This window comes from Gymnoscopelus braueri, assembly GCF_963280865.1.
Source record: "Gymnoscopelus braueri genome assembly, chromosome: 10".
Classification (NCBI taxonomy): Eukaryota; Metazoa; Chordata; class Actinopteri; order Myctophiformes; family Myctophidae; genus Gymnoscopelus; species Gymnoscopelus braueri.
The window spans coordinates 7,706,291-7,725,357 of NC_137611.1; the positions used below are offsets into that span (position 1 = coordinate 7,706,291).

At 41.3% G+C, this 19,067-nt stretch overlaps 1 protein-coding gene across 1 annotated transcript in view; it reads right to left on the bottom strand.

Moving 5' to 3' along the window:
• Nucleotides 1–470: 470 nt before the first annotated feature.
• Nucleotides 471–19,067, bottom strand: part of LOC308092876 (ephrin type-A receptor 4-like) — a 74,301-nt gene continuing 55,704 nt past the window's right edge. The window contains exons 17-20 of the mRNA XM_080438983.1: nt 12,556–12,732; nt 6,086–6,273; nt 3,168–3,347; nt 471–1,379 (exon numbers count right to left, since the gene is read on the bottom strand). Of these exons, the coding sequence (XP_080295109.1) occupies nt 1,262–1,379; nt 3,168–3,347; nt 6,086–6,273; nt 12,556–12,732 (663 nt within the window). The 3' untranslated portion in view covers nt 471–1,261. The remainder of the gene's footprint in view (nt 1,380–3,167; nt 3,348–6,085; nt 6,274–12,555; nt 12,733–19,067) is intronic.

Sequence of the window (19,067 nt, forward strand, 5' to 3'; positions counted from 1 at the left end):
TCATGTTCAACATGATCTTGTACGTGAACTCGTATTGTTGTAAACATGAAACGTTTCATATTATAAACGTAATATAACATATTCTTTTTAACAAGATAAATTGTGAACATTCCATAGAACAGTGGTTCTCAACCTTTTCATGCCACGACCCCCCAAAATAATCATATATGAACTGGGGACCCCCCAAAATAATCATATATGAACTGGGGACCCCCCAAAAGAATCATAATTGAACTGGGGACCCCCCAAAATAATCATATTTGAACTGGGGACCCCCCAAAATAATCATATTTGAACACAGGGGCCCCCCAAAAATAATCATATTTGAGTTGAGGCATTACATTTAGTTTGACTCGGTTCCACAGATAAATATTGTGAAAATAGCTGATCTACAAGCTCACAACGCCTCGCAACGCAAGGCGTTGTGAGCTTGTAGATCAGCTATTTTCAAAATGTGTGCCTCTTTCTTATACGATTTGGCCAATGTTTGACCAGTTTTCACAGTACAGTTTGTTGATTACTTTTGATACAGTAATGGTATTTTTTCATTTCATTTATTTTCTTTTCTGTCTTTCTTTTCTTCTTCTTAAATTGTCACTTTACTGTCATCTGGGGACCCCCTCAAAATCATGTGGAGACCCCCCCTTGGGGTCCCGCCCCACAGGTTGAGAACCACTACCATAGAGGATGAACCCTCAGTAGTAAGTCATAAATAACATGAAATATCTTGTCATAACATGAACAAAAACATCTTTTGTAGCAGTAAACACACAAAACCTTTCACGTTATAAAACGTGATACTGATCCGTAGTTTTGTTCCCCTGCCATGGCAGCAATACGCCCGATTCATACTTCGTTGCAACGACGGAGTCCCGCATCAAAAATAGCAGACTTACAAGCTCACAAGGCGTCGCATCCGCGCCACAGCGTGAGCTTGTAGGTCTGCTATTTCCGACGTGCGACACCCGGAGCATAAATGAGGCTCTAAACCCTTCCATAGAAAATAGAAAAAGACATAAGAGGATGGACCTTCAAGTCCCAAGCCTTCAGTCTCTCTGTCCTCTGTTCCAAGATGGCGGTTTCTTCACCACCAAACAGAGGTGTACAACAGTATGTATGTCTTCCTTCTGCCTTTTTTAAATCATTTTTCCTTCCACTTCTTGTTTTTTTTTTGAAAAAAAGGTCCCTCTAAAGTGCACTGATGAGGTAAACAGAATCCAGTACGTTTTTTTTTATATCCATGGTTCTCTTCTTCTGGCCTTCAGACCGGAACCATTCTCTCCTGTATGTGTTGCATGTGGGACATCATTTCCTGCTGCACGCTGGCGAGGATCAGCTCCTGGTGTGACGGCGTGATAATGCCGATTCTGTCCATCTCCCTGTACAGGCACAACCAGACACAATGGTTAACTTTTGGGAGACATTTCTTTGCTTTTTTTACCACTTACCACAACTAGTATTTTATATCCCGTCATGCTGTAAAAAAGAAAAAGCTCTATTTCTGGAGGCATTTCTTAAAGAAAGTTGACATGGAGAATCAAAGTCTGACACCGCTGCCACTAGAGGCTGAGTAAATATATTAAATTGTGTCATGCTCTCTAACGCAATATAAAGCGTAAAAGTTTGGATTTGGATGTTAAAATAAATTCATTTTCTCGAAAGAGAAGCGGCTCCCAACCTTCCCCTGGATCAGGTTCCACTTTAACCCATTAAGACCGGGAACGCATCTGTGTTTGTGTCATTTTAAGATTTATTTTGGCTATTAAAAAATAGCAGATCTACAAGCTCATAGCGCGGCACCGAGTGCCGCGCTATGAGCTTGTAGATCTGCTATTTTTGAAAAATATTGAAAATTTGCGCAAATCTTTGAATTTATATATATTTTTAAAGCGAACATTTGTAACTCAAATCTTTGCTTCTGGGGGGATTCTACAAAATGTCTTCTAAATCCTGACAGTTTTGCGAAACACTTATGTTGCTATAATATCAGTGGTTCTCAAATCTTTCGTGTCAAGGACCCCCCAAAATGATATGTATTTGGGCCGCGGACCCCCATCTCAAAATATGTTGTTCCAGGGACCCCCATGAAGCAAAGATTTCATTTGAGTTAAAAAAATTCGCTTTAAAAATATATATATTATTCAAAGATTTGCACACATTTTCATGATTTTTCAAAAATAGCAGATCTACAAGCTCTATGAGCTTGTATATCTGCTATTTTTGAATAGCCAAAGATAACCCTTTAAGACCGTTCCCGGTCTTAAAGGGTTAACATATCGTCTATGGGGAAAATGAAAGGGAATTGTACATGTGTCTGACTCCAGCTCCGGTGCCAAACAGGCCACTGCTACGCTCCATGATGTATTCAACACCATGGTCATATGTCATCGGTTCAACATTCTGCACATTTACAACATGATGATAAAAATGTTTTTGTCCAAAATCAACATTCAATCAAATCAGATCAAGATGTTTTCTTTCCCCGCGATTGCTATACGCTGAATGAAGTATAGGCTACGTTTCCATTTATAGGATCATACTTCTGATTACCATTCTGGCATTGGTGGAGGAAAGTAGCCAAATACATTTACTCAAGTATTGTACTTGTCTGAGAATATGTTATATTCCACTACTACATCTCAGTGGCAAATATCTGACAGCTTTAGTAACTACTACTTTGTGGATTATTATTATTATTATTTCAAAACATACATTAGCCACTAAAGCCCTATTCTACACTTGGGCTATGGCTAAAAACTATAAAAAATAAAACATCAATCAATCAATCAATCAAAACAAAACATCTTAATCCAATAGAATGCATCTCTGAATCCAATAGTGATTTGGAGGGTGGCAGATAAAGTGCAACGGTGACTTGAATTATAAGTGAGAAAGAGAGACAGAGAGAGAACCAGACAGACATAGACAGATAGACAGATAGACAGACAGAGAGACAGATAGAGAGACACGCACGCACGCACACACACACACACACACACACACACACACACACACACACACACACACACACACACACACACACACACACACACACACACACACACACACACACACACACACACACACACACAGAGACAGAGACAGAAAGATAGAGAGAGAGAGAGAGAGAGAGAAAGAGACACAGAAAGACAGAGAGAAAGACTCACTGGTGTGTGAGCGCCAGCAGGCTGTCCAGGTTGTTGTACCCGGCCGCTGCCAGTGTGTCTCGGTACCTCTCCATGCCCACGGCCTGCAGCCACTGGCACAGCGACCAGGCGGGCACACACGCCTCAGACATCACCGACACACACACCTCCATGGCGGGGTCACACATGGCTGGCATGGCTCTGTGTGTGGAGACAGGAGACAACCACAACGTTAAGAGACACAGCATAGTTTAATGTTATCTATAGACGAATCCACAGACGTGCTGCCTGTAGGCAATCATAGCTGCAGTGTCACGGCGCGGAGCGGCAGCCGCTTGACACCGCTTGGTTATGATTGCCTACAGGCAGAGCGTCTGTGGATTCGTCTATACGTATGGACGTAATATACTGTATAGAGTATTGGTTCTCAAAGTGGGGTCCGGTGGCTCCCAGGGGTCCCCAGCAGAATATTTTAAAGCAGCATCACAATCATTTTAACCACTACTGTTTTGTCTTGTTGGGTGAAAACCTTGTATGTACAAAATAGTTACTTTTCAGGAAGAAAAAAGGAAAACCTGTGTTCCAATGCATCCACTGTAGTTATCTTATCACTTAGTCACAAGCTCTTGTTGATAGTTTTACTTGGTTAGACGGATTTAACCACTTTCACGTTCAAAGGTTTTCAGAAACAGTGAGCTGCATAAGCTCACACGTTGTGAGCTACAGTATTTTCGCTATAGTTTAGCGTGACACTCTTGTATGATGAAGTAGGGCATTCATTTATTAAGGAAAAAAAATAAAGCATAAAAAGTTGATTGATGAAGAGAGAAGGGTTCTGCCCGACAGCAAAGATATGTAGCGTGCACACAGGGCAGGTCTGAATTCATTAACTAATTGTAGAAGGATTTATTAGGCACGTTTTCATTGACAACGCCATCATTGGGGGGGGGGGGGGGGGGGGGGCTCCCTGTCTATTTAAAATGCCACGTTTAAGTGGTTAATTTACCAAAAAACACAAAAAGTTAGAATATGGAGATGAGAGACTTCTGCCCGCCAACAACTACATATATATAATGCCAGTGGTGGAAAAAGTTTTTTTTTTACTTAAGTAAAAGTATCAGTACTGCAATATAGAAATACTCTGTTACAAGTTAAAGTCCGGAATTCAAAATTCACTTGAGTAAAAGTATAATAGTATTGGTATCAAAATGTAATTAAAGTAAAAAAGTTTAAGTACTCAGTATGCAGAATGTTTCACAAGTTTTCAAATGTATAAAATGTATAAAAATCTTTTGAAAATAGCATGCTATTTTCGGCTATTTTCAAATGGCCGAAATGTATACAGAGCTGAAGTGGTTAATGTATGTTTTGTAATAATAATCGAAATCTATAAAGTAACTAATATCTAAAGTTGTCAAATAATTGTAGTGGAGTAAAAGTGTAATATTTGCCTCTGAGATGTAGTGGAGTAGAAGTAAAAGTACTGCAAATTGGAAATACTCCAGTACAGTAAAAGTACCTAAAAATTGTACTTAAAGTACATGTACTTAGTTACTTTACACCACTGTATAATGCTGAAGTAGTCTGTCGGGGTCCTGGTGAGGTCACAGCAGTCATTTTGAATAGCTGATTGATGCATTAATTTGACATCTGTCTCTCTGTTCTCGTCACAGCAGGGAAAACCTCAGACACAGTCAACATATTTGGGGACACTGGGGTCACATCGCTATGCAGCCCTATAACCTCTATTTATAATGTGACATAGATTTATGGCTGAGTATGTTACTTTTGAAATGTAATCTGTTACAGATTACCGATTATCCTCTTAAAGTGTAAATATTATTTTCATTAAACGAGGATCAGTGGACGCTGTACATTTTTTATTTTCATTCATTAAATATTTATAAAACCAGGAAAATGTTTCATCGACTACAGAACCTTTTTTCACTGACGAAAACTAAATAAAAACTAAGGTATGATGACTAAAACTATGCCTAAATATATTGACAATTTCGTCAACAAATAAAAACTAGATTGAAATGTTAGTGAGGGACTAGTGGAGAAGAGATCCAGTAGAACTAAGACAAGTCGTCATGGGTGTCGCACTAAAATAGTGCGACACGTTGTGAGCTTGTGGATCAGCTATATTCGGCATGCAGCTAAGTGTAAATCTGCCATTTTCGATGGCATCACGGCCCGCCAAAAATACATTTTAGTCGACTAAATCAACTGTAGATTTAGTCGACTATAATCTTATGATATTTAGTCGACTAAAACTAGACTAAAAGAAAAGAAAATCATACCCAGTGTGAAGTGGGCGGTGTGGTCATCACAGTGGTCATCATAGTGATGGAAGCTCATTTAAAAAAAAAATGATTTTTTGAAGTGCATAATCCTATTTATAGGTTATTAATGTCATCATGTGTCTCGCTAGCCAATCACAGTGCTGAATAGAGTCAGCCAATAGAGTCAGCCAATCACAGTACAGCTAGGGGTGTACTAATGAGCCAATCACAATACAGCTAATGAGGTGTCCCAACCCCACATATAGGGGCGGCTACACCGCCCAAAAATTCAGATGACAAAAATATGACTAAAACTAAACATAATTTTATTCAAAAGACTATGACTAAAACTAAATCAAAATTTGCTGTCAAAATCAACATAAACCCATTAAGACCTGGAGCGCATCTGTGTCACTTTAGATATCCTTGGCTATTCAAAAATAGCAGATCTACAAGCTCAGCACGGCACAGAGTGCCGCACTATGAGCTTGCAGATCTGCTATTTCTGAAAAATCTTGGGGAAAAGAAAATAAATAAATAAAAAATGTTAGGATTTAGAAAACATTTTTAAGAATCGCCTCAGGTCTTAATGGGTTAACTCACAGACAGACTTAACCACTGGACAGCACCAACGGTATAACAGTATATCTCTACCTGTCCCCTCCTGTCCGGCGCAGGGTCCCTGGGTTGCGGATGAGCTTGTCCAGCATGTTGAGGATCTGGCTGAAGCTGGGCCTCTCCGCTCTCTCTCTCTCCCAGCAGTCTAACATGAGCTGGTGCATGACCACGGGACAGTCCATGGGAGCGGGCAGGCGGTAGCCCTCCTCTATCGCTTTGATCACCTAGAGAGGGAGAGAGAGAGAGAGAGAGAGAGAGAGAGAGAGAGAGAGAGAGAGAGAGAGAGAGAGAGAGAGAGAGAGAGAGGTTAGTTTCTAGTGGTATATTTCACATAGTTGCAGAGCGTGTTTTCAGTGCTTGTTTTCACTGTTATGTTCAATAACCAGTGGTGGAAAAGTACTCACATTTAGTACTTAAGTAAAAGTATGTAGAAAGTAAAAGTCCGGAATCCAAAATTTACTTAATTAACTCTCTCTGAGTGCCAAGAACGAGTTATCACAAGTTTTTTGTGTTTTCTTTTGGGGGGGGGGGGGAGGTTCAGAACCCAAGATATCGTGATCCGAATATTTGCTGCTCCATTCACTTCTTGTTTAACTTATTACTGAAAATGCTGTATCTCGGCTCCTGAGCACCTTTTTTTGTACTAAGTATTTTTGGCCCAGGCATGCTATTTTCAAAGGCAGACAATTAATGTCAACGAGGTCGCGATGACCTCGTTGACATTAATTGTCATAAAACCACGTGATTAGCAATCATCAGGGGATCGATCATAATGGATCATAATGGTCGATCATAATGGATCATAATGGCTCTACACAATGCTCCACAAGCTCACGATGCGTCGCATCGTGAGCTTGTAGAGCCGCTATTTTCAAATGGCCGAAATGTATATAGGGCTGAAGTGGTTAATGTATGCTTTGTAATAATAATCAAAATCTACAAACTAACTAGTAGCTAAAGTTTTTAAATAGTTGTAGTGGAGTAAAAGTACAATATTTGCCTCTGAGATGTAGTGGAGTAGAAGTAAAAGTACTGAAAATTGGAAATACTCCAGTAAAGTAAAAATACCACAAAATTGGACTTAAGTACACTACTTGAGTAAATGTACTTAGTTATTTTACACCACTGACACGCACGCACGCACGCACGCACGCACGCACGCACGCACGCACGCACGCACGCACGCACAGAGATAAATCCTCAATACCTCCCTTTTTAAATGGATTTTAAACATCCTATAATAACCCCATCGCTGATAATCTGAATCAATCTTATTTCAACCGTATCAGGCCTATCCGCCTACACGAGGCAGATTCTATCAAAGTATGCAGAAAAACACTCAACCCAGGCGCCAGCAGCCAAACTGTTGCTCTGACTAAGCAAGTGGTTTCTATAGTAATTTCCGCGATGTTGAATTATTAGCATCCTCTCTCTCCTCACGCTGCTATTTTTCAATTTGATTCCCCTGTCAGATGGCTTGGCTCACACTTTAATTCAGCCCTCCAGAGAGCAAGCAGCCCTGATCCATTGTGTAATTGAATGCAGGTCCTGTGCACCGGCGCTCTGCGCTCCTCTCCCTGTCAACCTCCTGTGATGGATTCCTGTGGGAATAGACGTGGACCATGGTGTGCGCCTCCTTAACACACACTGCTGTGGGAATAGACATGGATCCATGGTGTGCGCCTCCTTAACACGCTGCTGTGGGAATACACATGGACCCTGGTGTACGCCTAGCTCTGGTCCTGAGCCTTAGTTATTCACATAGACGGAAATGTCCATTAACGTGCGATGTCTAAACTGCAGTAAATAATACAGAAAGCAAATTTGTTACTTGCCGGAAAAAAATGCAGTTTTATGATGTCGAAAGGGCCTTTCTGTGTGGAGTTTGCATGTTCTCCCTGTGGCCCCTAGGGTAGATAGATACCCTCACAAAAAAACATGCAGTAATTTTTTTGCTCAAATCAAGAAGTGACACAGATGCGTTCCAGGTCTTAAAGGGTTAATGCACACTGCTATGGGAATAGAAGATATAGACCCTGGTGTATACGCCTCTTATTGACACACACTGCTGCCAGGTTCTCATGGTTATGATCGTTAACCACGATACGAGACCATTTGTCACACTTTCAGAGTTCCATTTACACTGTGGATCCATAGCTGTTGCAGCTCATCATGAGTTCTCGCAGGACCAGCGATGTAAATTCTGGCTCTTGTAGTGACACACCTCGGAATCGAACACAAACAGCCTCTGTCCAAAAGGCTAAGGAGCGAGCCGCCATGACACTTTTCTATTGATTTCCAAAATGAAATACATATGCTCCCCTTTCAGAACATACTCTACCATACAGATGTACTAGTTATATTGTATTAACTACTCTACTCTACTTTAGCTGTGTTGACTTTGTCGACAAAAACTATGACGAGAATGTTTCGTCGACTACCTTTTTTCACTGACGAAAACTGAATAAAAACTAAATAAAAACTAAGCTATGATGACTAAAACTAAGACATAGATATATTGTCAATTTAGTCAACAAATAAAAACTAGACTAAAATGTTAGTGAGGGACTAGAGGAGAAGAGATCCAGTAGAACTAAAAGACAAGTCATTTTATGTTTAGTTGCGCTCAGGTGCTCTGAAAATAGCAGATCTACAAACTGTTGCACTGCGACGCGTTGTGAGCTTGTAGATCAGCTATTTTCAGCACGCAACCAAGTGTAAAATCAGCCATTATGACGCCATCAAGGCACCGCCAAAAATACATTTTAGTCGACTAAATCAACTTTAAATTTAGTCAACTATAATCTTATGATATTTAGTCAACTAAAACTAGACTAACAGTAAAACATTTCAGATGACTAAAATATGACTAAAACTAAATGGAATTTGATTCAAAAAACTATATGACTAAAACTGAATACAATTGCTGTCAAAATCAACACAATACTCTAGATTGGAGAAAAGGTGATTGTCAACCACCTTTTAATTTCTATTTTTTTTCTTTTAAAATTTTAAAATTTCTGGGACTTCTGTAACTCTGAGAGAGTGTCACCCTTTGCAATGTCACAACAAAACGGTCCCACCGCATGACTTCAGCCTCCTAGCCTGGGTTGGAGAGTGTAACAGATGGCCTCACATCTGGGGGTGATGCATTATTTGGGGTTCTTTTTTTTCACGCCTTAATGAAGATTTAATTTCGCTTTTGGATTTTGTGTTGTTGGAACGGATTTTATGATTTATTAGCGTCACGACACCACAGACTATAGTTCACCGAGCCTGGGAGCCAGCTGAATCTACGAGCTTCATTTATTAATTTGCTCCGTTAGGTATGCCTGTGAACCTCCAGCCAACCTGGCTGGAAATGGGCCAATCGCAACCATTTATCTAATATGGGGCGGGTTTCATACGATGACTAACAGGCTCAGTGTTGCCAAGTCTGCTTATTATTATAAGGGACTTTGGGCTTGTTTTTCTGTAAAGTCGCTTGTAAATATTGGTGGTTGTGGGTTGCGTTTTTTTTGGGCTTGCTGTCTAAAGTTGTTTAAACCAGTGGTTCTCAAACATTTTCATGTCAAGGACCCCAAAATTTAAATGTATTTGTCCATGGACCCCCATCTGAAAATATTTTGGGACAGGGTTCCCCATACAAGATACGTGCATTTGTAAATAAAAAAACATCACGTGGATGCACCTGGGACGTATCATCAGTGTTGTAGCCTGGGGTCGACGGGTGTTTCGGGTCTCGCAACATACACCCCTCGCCCAGGTGACCCAGCCGGGGTTGATCAAGCCCCCGACTTACGTCCCAGTAGCTACCCACGGTCAGTCCTCTTAGGGAAAGACAGGGCCCCTCAGGCCGCTTCTCCGGAACTACACTGCCGGGACTGGGAGAGGCTCTGGCACGTGGTGGTACTATAGGCTCTTTAAAATGTCTCTAAAACATTCCACATCTTCCAAGATTTGTTTCCAAAATAGCAGATCTACCAGTTCAAATAGTGCGTGTGTGTGTGTGTGTGTGTGTGTGTGTGTGTGTGTGTGTGTGTGTGTGTGTGTGTGTGTGTGTGTGTGCGCGCGTGCGTGCGTGCGTGCGTGCGTGCGTCCGTGCGTGCGTGCGTGCGTGCGTGCGTGCGTGCGTGCGTGCGTGTGCGTGTGCGTGTGTGTGTGTGTGTGGCCTAATCACTTATTTTAGGCTTGTTTTCAAGGCCGCTTGTTTATCTTGCAAATATATGGACACACTGAACAGGCAGGTCTGTCCAGCTCAATGCACCAGCATCATGGAACTCAACTGTCAAACCAAGCAGTGCTGCTTATCAAATAGCAATCAACATTATGCTACAGTACTGCATTGCATCTCCTCCAACCTCAATGATTTCATTGCTGGGTAAAAAAAATATATATAAACATGAATGGTGGCATAAGGATGGGTCATTTGGGGTTCCAGGGCACGGCAGTTGCCACCCCCTACCTTTCACATTTAACCTAAAAATTCAGATCTTTTATCCATATTTCTTCCATCTCTGAATGTTTTTTTCCCCCGAGATTAAACTTATTTTAGATAGACACTTATAGACACTTATTTTTTCAACCGTACGTTCATTATTCACTTTAAAACTGGCCTCCTTGTTTTGAGCATGTCACCACATGCATTGGGCGTACATTTCCGACTATATTTAAGTGTCATGTATATTTCATAAATCAAGTCTGACGTGTGATTCATGAAAGGAGGCGCAGAGCCTTGGTTTGTGCTGATCACAGGTGTATCTTGTGATGAATCTGCATGAATCCCAGCTGATCGTATTATCACACAAGCGCTCCCGTGGAGATCATTTGCATTGTTCCACGCCACATTTAACACCATAAAAGGCAGCAGGAAATATCCAACTTCAAACCGACTTCACCCAACGTGAAACTAACTTCATGTTAACGCTGTGTCACGCTGAAGAAGTTCAACTTAAGTCTCTCGTCAAACAAAACAGATCTGCAAGCTTACAACGTGTCGCGCCACACCGCCTTGACAACTGTTCTGTCTGGAAGCGAGTCCCTCGATCGCACGATGGTTCAGCTGAGCGTTAATTAAGTAATGCTCTCATGTGTAATGAGAATAAGAAGTTTACAAAGTTTTACCCCACGACCAAATAATAGGCTAACAAAACGTGGAAAGGATATTACAGAAGACTTTTCCACTGAACATTGCGCACCCTTGCTGAGGTAAAATAATGACGCTGGAATCCAGGGCATAGCCTACTGCAACATTGATATGGATCAGAGCTTTATTGACTACTGAGGTGACATCCTGTTCGTAGCCTACCCAATTAAAGCTTAGTGAATGAGGCCCAATGCTTTTTTTCTTTTCTTTTTTCAAAAATAGCAAAAATAGCAGATCTACAAGCTTACCACGCATGGCAGCTCAATGTGTTGTAGATACATATTTTTGCCTCTGTGGATAGCTTTTCAGACTTACTTCTTCACTCATGCTTTTAGCAGATTTTTCTCTAAATCTCTGTGTTGTTATTCATGTCTTCACTGTTTTGCTTGATTCACTGCCTTTTTGTTTTGGCCATTATTTTAATGCCATTATTTTTCGCCATTATTTTCAATGGTTCTAATGTTTTTGCTTTTGCTCTTCTTTTTGCGTTATTTTTTAATGTATTACTGCTTTTCTGTGAGGCAGTTCTGCTTTATTTATTTTTCTATTATTGTTTTTTTTGTGTAAAGCGCTTTGAGCTGCATTCATGTCATGAAAGGTGCTAGTGTATATAAATAACGTTTATTATTATTATTAAATGGTAGGGTGCTGTGATATCGACGGAACACAAAATGTACCGGCCTTCGGAATCCCTGCCTATCCCCAGGGGACAACATTTTTATATTCCAGTAAACTGCAGGCATTTCAAGTGAGAGGGAATAGGATTTTAGAGGGAAAAAAACCCGGTATATGACAGCAACGTATATAACTATAGACCAGTGGTGGAAAGTAACTAAGTACATTTACTTACTGTACTTAAGTACAATTTTGAGGTATTTGTACTTTACTTGAGTATTTCCAATTTACAATACTTTAACTTCTACTCCACTACATCTCAGAGGCAAATATTGTACTTTTACTCCACTACAATTATTTGAAAACTTTAGTTACTAGTTACTTTACAGATGTAAATTATGATGTTATAGAACATACATTAACCACTTTAGCCCTATTTCATACCTAGGCTATTTGAAAATAGCAGATCTACAAGCTCACAACGCGTCGCGATGCGACGCGTTGTGAGCTTGTAGATCTGCTATTTTCAAACATTTTAGTACTTTTACTTTTGGTACTTTGAGTACATTTTGATGCCAATACTTTTGTACTTTTACTCAAGTATTTTTAAAATTCTGGACTTTTACTTGTAACAGAGTATTTTTATATTGCAGTATTGGTACTTTTACTTAAGTAAAAAATGTTAGTACTTTTTCCACCACTGATAACTATAGACTTATAGTTTGTGTGTGAAGCAGTAACTCACGTCTTGGTTGTTCATGTCCCAGTAGGGTCTCTCTCCGTAGGAGACCACCTCCCACATGACGATGCCGTAGCTCCACACGTCACTGGCCGGGCTGAACTTCCTGTAGGCGATGGCCTCCGGAGCGGTCCATCTGATGGGGATCTTACCCCCGGGAGAATGGTACGTCCCGGCCGTTTCCTATGCAAAGACGGCAAAGACAACAGTGTTGGTTCCATAGACATATAGAAGGTAGACGCGAAGGCAAGCTTCCTGACTACTGGCCAATCACAGCGCAGTCTTTTCCAGAACTTGGCAGAATCTAGTTGTATAAAAAATACTAGAACCTTGCCTTCTCCAAAATGGCGCCCGAGATACAGGTCGCTCCGATGAACTGCTAGCCTGACACTCAGCCTGAATTTTCATATATCGTTTCACTCCATTATTCAGTCTGAAAGCCCTCTCAGTGCAGCCGTTTTCTGAGATGGGGGGCGTGGACAAAGGGGGACTCTTTGGCGATTGGTTCATACTGGATTATCCCGATCCCGATTGGGCCAGGGTAGATTTTCACCCGAGAAAACCCCGCCTTCGACAGCGTCACCAGACCCTGAATGCGAGGCTATCGAATCAGGGGCTGGAGCCAGGCTAATGAACTGCAGCAGCCAATGAGGTATCTAGGTTTCTGTATATCTATGGTTGGTTCAGAATGTGAGACTGCACCTTGTAGAGGACGTGCAAAACGTGAGATTTGTTTCAGAATCAGAGACAGCTTGTTGTCACGTCACAGACAACAATGGGTGAAATTCTCTTTCGTAAAAAGCTCCATCGTTTGTAGTTTTCAGGAAAAGCCCGGAAGAAGAATAGAGACAGAAAGAAGAGCAAGGGAAACAGGGTAGCAATAAGCAGAACTTCCAAGTAGAGGGAAGAAAAAATTATATTTACAGGCAGTCAGATAAGAAAGGCAATGGCATGAGGCAGCATTTAAGATTATTAGTTTAGCTACGAGGCTGAAAACTAAAGTAAGTAATCTGTCTGCCTGCCTGCCTGCCTGCCTGTCTGTCTGTCTGTCTGTCTGTCTGTCTGTCTGTCTGTCTGTCTGTCTGTCTGTCTGTCTGTCTGTCTGTCTGTCTGTCTGCCTGTCTGTCTGTCTGTCTGTCTGTCTGTCTGTCTGCCTGCCTGCCTGTCTGCCTGTATGTCTATGTATGTCATCATTCTAGCCACAATAACTCAATACACTTTACAAACATCAATTCACACAGCAAGGCCATGGAATCTCATATCATAGCGAGAAGTATTGATTAAATAGGTCGCCTTGTTTTTATCACGGTACTTTTATTGCATCAGCTGCAGTCCGGGAGAGTACACAGGATTTTAAAACAGGTGCAGGGTGAGAAGTAGTGCAAGGAGAACAGAGAGGAGATCCACACACACACACACACACACACACTACCAAAGTGAAATGTATTAACCAACATGAACTGTAGAGTAGTGGTTCTCAAACTTTTTCATGTCAAGGACCCCACAAAATGATATATATTTGGCCGCGGACCCCCTTCTCAAATATTTAGTTCCAGGGACCCCCCAGAAGCAAAGATTTGAGTTTCAAATGTTCGCTTTGAAAAATATATATATTCAAAGATTTGCACACATTTTCACGATTTTTCAAAAATAGCAGATCTACAAGCTCATAGCGCGGCACTCGGTGCCGCGCTATGAGCTTGTATATCTGCTATTTTTGAATAGCCAAAGTATAAAAGGTAAAGATTATTGTGATGCTATATTAACACATTTTGCCAAATCCAAACAGGGGGAACATTCTGCAAGAATAGACAAAACATTCTGGGAAAACAGCAGATCTACAAGCTTATAAATAGAATGGCTAGACAAGTATAATAGGGTTTAAGTGTACAAGGTTTTGACCTATAAAATCTGATCCATGTAGCTCATTAATTCCCATACAGAAGAATCTTATATCTGGCATGTAAACCTTCTCTACAGCAATAACAGAATGTAGTACTCAATGGTACTGGCCTGGCCTCAGAATTACAATCCTGTCTTTTTACGCTCTTTTAACCAACTGCCTGTGTCCCTGCCTTAAGTGGAATGCAACGACGTCAAGAGCTAGATGACTACAGCCAGGCCAGGCCCAGTTGCGGTGCTGGACGGGTCCAGTAAAGTGTTCTTTTGGAAAGCACTCTCTTGTTTTCCAGTCCCGCTGTTTTACCGCCGCCATAGAAAGTGGACCACAGCATCTTATTTTATGGTGCTTGTTTTCCTGACTTGCTATGTCTGCTACCAAACAAAACCCCTGTCGCCTCGCCTTTCAACATTCACCGGTTGCCCTGTGTCACGTGACTGTGGCACATAATAACTAGAGAAGTGTGCTCCTTGGAGCACAGATCTCCGCCAGGCCGGCTTGCCTGGACAGGGCCCGCAAACTTCATGGTCATAGCCACTTGGAATGGGATCTGAGAAATCAAACGTATACGTCTTGATCACATGACCCCAGAGATAATGTGTACCGATTTGAGTTTTGGACAAAATCGTAGTAGCAAAAAGTGTGTTTTGAAGAGAACCCACTATCGCAGGAAATGTAATCTCACACGGGCCAAGGAATCCAGGGGGAAAAGATGTTGATAGTACGACCTACGGTTCAACAGTTATAGACTGTTTGTGGGCTAGTGGGCTGTTTTAGCGCCACCGCGAGGAGATTTGAAACATTTGGGAAGGAGGTTCTTCCTTGGCTTAGTGGGAATGTGCGTGCAAAGTTTCCCAGCAATCTTGATGTGTGGCATTTTGTACAAAACGGCCACAACCAGAAACTTTGGATGACAATCCTGACAAATGTGACAGATACGTCTTGATCACATGACTACAGAGATAATGCGTACCGATTTGCGTGGGGTTTGGACAAAATCTGTAGGAGTAGTGACAACAAATGTGTTTGGCAAACATCTGTCTCATGGCGGCGCTATAAATGGCCGATTTGAAAATAAAAATGGGTGGAGATTCTTTCCTGGCATACCGGGAGTGTGCATGGAAAAGTTCCTGCCGATGGGTCCAGCGGTGCTTATGGCATGTTGGGCAAAACGGGCCCCTCCAGCAAACTTTGAAAGCCAATCGTAGTCGATCGGAATACACGCACGCACACTAGGACGGACATCGGCGAAAACATAGTCTCGGCATGCACATTGTCTCGCACGGACGGCGCACTTGTCAACACGCGCAGCCACACAAGCTATTGTCAAGCTATTGTCTATCTATTGTCGAGCAGCTTGCTGAATTCACGTTTATTGAAAATGGTACTTCATGATTAAGTTTGTACATGGTTATTTCTGGGCCTGAAGAGGGGCATTTGTCTGAGGAGGATTAGGGTTAGTCTGCTATGAAAATATATCTTGGTCACTTGTTCTCATGTTTCTGGGTCATATCTTTGTTTTCCTTGACCACAAATTATAAGAATGCGATTTATAGATAGCATGTTAAATATTTGTTTTCTTTTAAACTGGTAGCCTAGTTTCTTTGCGGCCCTACATTGTTCTCTCTGCATTCTATTTAAGTAACTATTTACCTCGTTGTTTACCGACAACAATTCATGCTTTCTCACACTTTGTAAGTTGCCCTGGATAGGAGCGTTTTGCAACCCAATTGTAGACGCATGAGGAGGCATTCCCATAGAAGGGGCACCACGCTGTAGATGGATGCTATTGGCTGTTCCTCCTGGGTAACTAACTAACGCTGGTGAAAGCCAGGAAAGAAGAAAGTTTCTCTTCCTGTCTACGACCCCAATAGATAATAAGAAGATGATTAACCTCAGCTCTTCAACTAGCTTTGCTTTCCTCATGGCTGATGTAACCGAAACGACCCAGTTTACACACTTCCTCTACTCTCTGAAAGCAGAGGGATTACAGGCATCATCCAACAAGTGCTGCTCCGTGCTCCCCTCAACAGCACCTCTATAGCTCCTGGGATCACTCTGCCATCAACAAACGTCTCCGACTATCAGCCTCAGTATGCCCCATTAACCCATTGAGACCTGAAGCCGATTCTACATGTCTCCTAAATCTCAACAGTTTTCTGAAAAACGTTTGTTTCTATATCAGTGGTGCTCAATCTTTTTCATGTCCAGGACCCCCAAAAAAAAAAAGTTTTTGGCCGCGGACCCCCATCAAAATATTTTGTTCCAGGGACCCCCAGAAGCAAAGATTTGAGTTAAAAATGTTTGCTTTAAAAAAAAGATATATTCAAAGATTTGCACACATTTTCACAAATTTTCAAAAATAGCAGATCTACAAGCTCGTAGCGCGGCACTCGGTGCCGCGCTATGAGCTTGTATATCTGCTATTTTTGAATAGCCCAAAGTGTAAAATAATGCTTTTTTATCTCAAATCTAAAAATGACACAGTTGCAGGTCTTAATGGGTTAAAGGTAGGGTAAGGGTAAACTTGTGTTCATGTGCAAAAAAATAACATATTTAAAATATTGATTTGATGCTCATGTTTTTATTTTCACATGCATTCCAGAAAGTCCATAGGGCTATAGACCACACATGGGCAAATGACATCATCAACTTGCAACGGGCGCTGCCCCTATTGAGTGAAATATTAACTGTTTCTAAAATAAATACAATATTTAACCCATTAAGACCAGAAGCTGATTCTACATGTCTCCTAAATTCCAACAGTTTTCTGAAAAACCTATGTTTCTATGTCAGTGGTGCTCAATCTTTTTCATGTCAAAGACCCCCAAAATGATATGTATTTGGCCGCGGACCCCCATCAAAATATTTTGTTCCAGGGACCCCCAGAAGCAAAGAATAGAGTTAAAAATGTTCGCTTTAAAAATATTTATATTCAAATATTTTCACACATTTTCACGATTTTTCAAAAATAGCAGATCTACAAGTTCATAGCGCGGCACTCGGTGCCGCGCTATGAGCTTGTATATCTGCTATTTTTGAATAGCCAAAGTGTACAATTATGCTTTTTAGCTCAAATCTAAAAATGACACAGTTCCAGGTCTTAAAGGGTTAAGGTGTTTTAAAATGTGTATTTTAGTTATAGACGGCAATTATAATGTATTAGGGCATATTTAGCTTATTAGCCAGGGATCCATTTAATGAAAAAAGTAATCAATAGAATAATCCATCAAAATAATCCACAGCGATCGAAATTTTGAGAATCCACGAGCAATGTCTAAAGAAAACAGCACTTCAAATATGCTGATATATTATCTCTATTGTCGAGAGTGAAAAGCTCATGCACACTTTTGTGTCTGTCTAGCAAACTCCTTTATAAGGGTCTGTTTGATGTGCAGAATGAGAAATCACTGGACTGTTTAAAAGTGCTTTGAAATAAAAAAGGCTTACAACCTTTTTTTTCCTCCCAAATAATTGTGGACTTTCTTCAGCAGAGAGAGAGAGACTGCAGCGATTGTCCTTTTTAACGGGCACGTCAAAGTGAATCAGCGTGCATGACTGACACCGACACGACCTCCCCCCCGCCGCGCTACAGTTCTGTTCCAACAGCGTGAGATTAAAACCACTCACCACCGCTGCTAGGGAGGTCCAGAGAGAAGAAGACATGGTGCATGGGGTTTTACACGTCATGCAAAATAAAGTGAAGCAAAAGTTTTTTGTTTTTTATCCCAGTCTTTCTAATCTTTCTCATTCCATCAGCATCAAGACTGATTCAGTCAAGACTTCCTGGAGATACTGGCCGGACTTCAACATAAGACTCGGGGTGATGTAATACATAATACGATGTGAAGGTTGTGGTATTGTGAATTTGTGATAAGTCAAGGCAGGCTTTATTTTGAAGTCTGCCTACTGGAAGTCAACAAAGTCTCTCTCTCCTAAAGGCAGATGGCCTTCAGCCTTTTATGAGCATTACTTAAAGTGTTACTTTAATTTCTTAGAAAGGGAAACGTTTCTTCCGCCTTTAATGTGTATAGTGTTTATATTTGTATGACCCTCCCTTGGACTCAAATGAAAAACAGTATACCCTCCCTCAGTAGTGATGGGTCGTTCATGGTCGATTCGTTCATTCGTTCAAAATAACTAGTTATTTGGCGTGAACGTGAACGAACTCGTTCACTTCCTGAAGCTGTTACGTTCACACTTTCGTTCGTGCCCCCCGTCCCCTCCCCCCGTACACAGGACGGGACAGACAGACAGTGTGGTTGAGTTGTTTTTCACTAGGGCCCTGCCCCGCCGCGGGGGAGCACGGGAGGTGAACTCGAAGAAGACGAGCATCTCCTTTTTCAATCTGACTGGTTTATCAATCACACTGTAACATAAATATGAAGGAAGTTAAAGTGTCTTGAGACAAGTTCTTGTGATTTGACACTTTAATAAAATTTAATTTAATCAAATTGAAGGAAACGCCCATATTCCTCTGTGTGTTTTTTAGCAGCTCTAGCAAGCTGCTGAAAATACCTCCATGACCCATGGGGGATACGGCCTGGAGCAGCAGTGTCAGACTTCGGTTCTCTATATGTATACATGTTTTTATCCATCATTTACCTCTAATACCAGC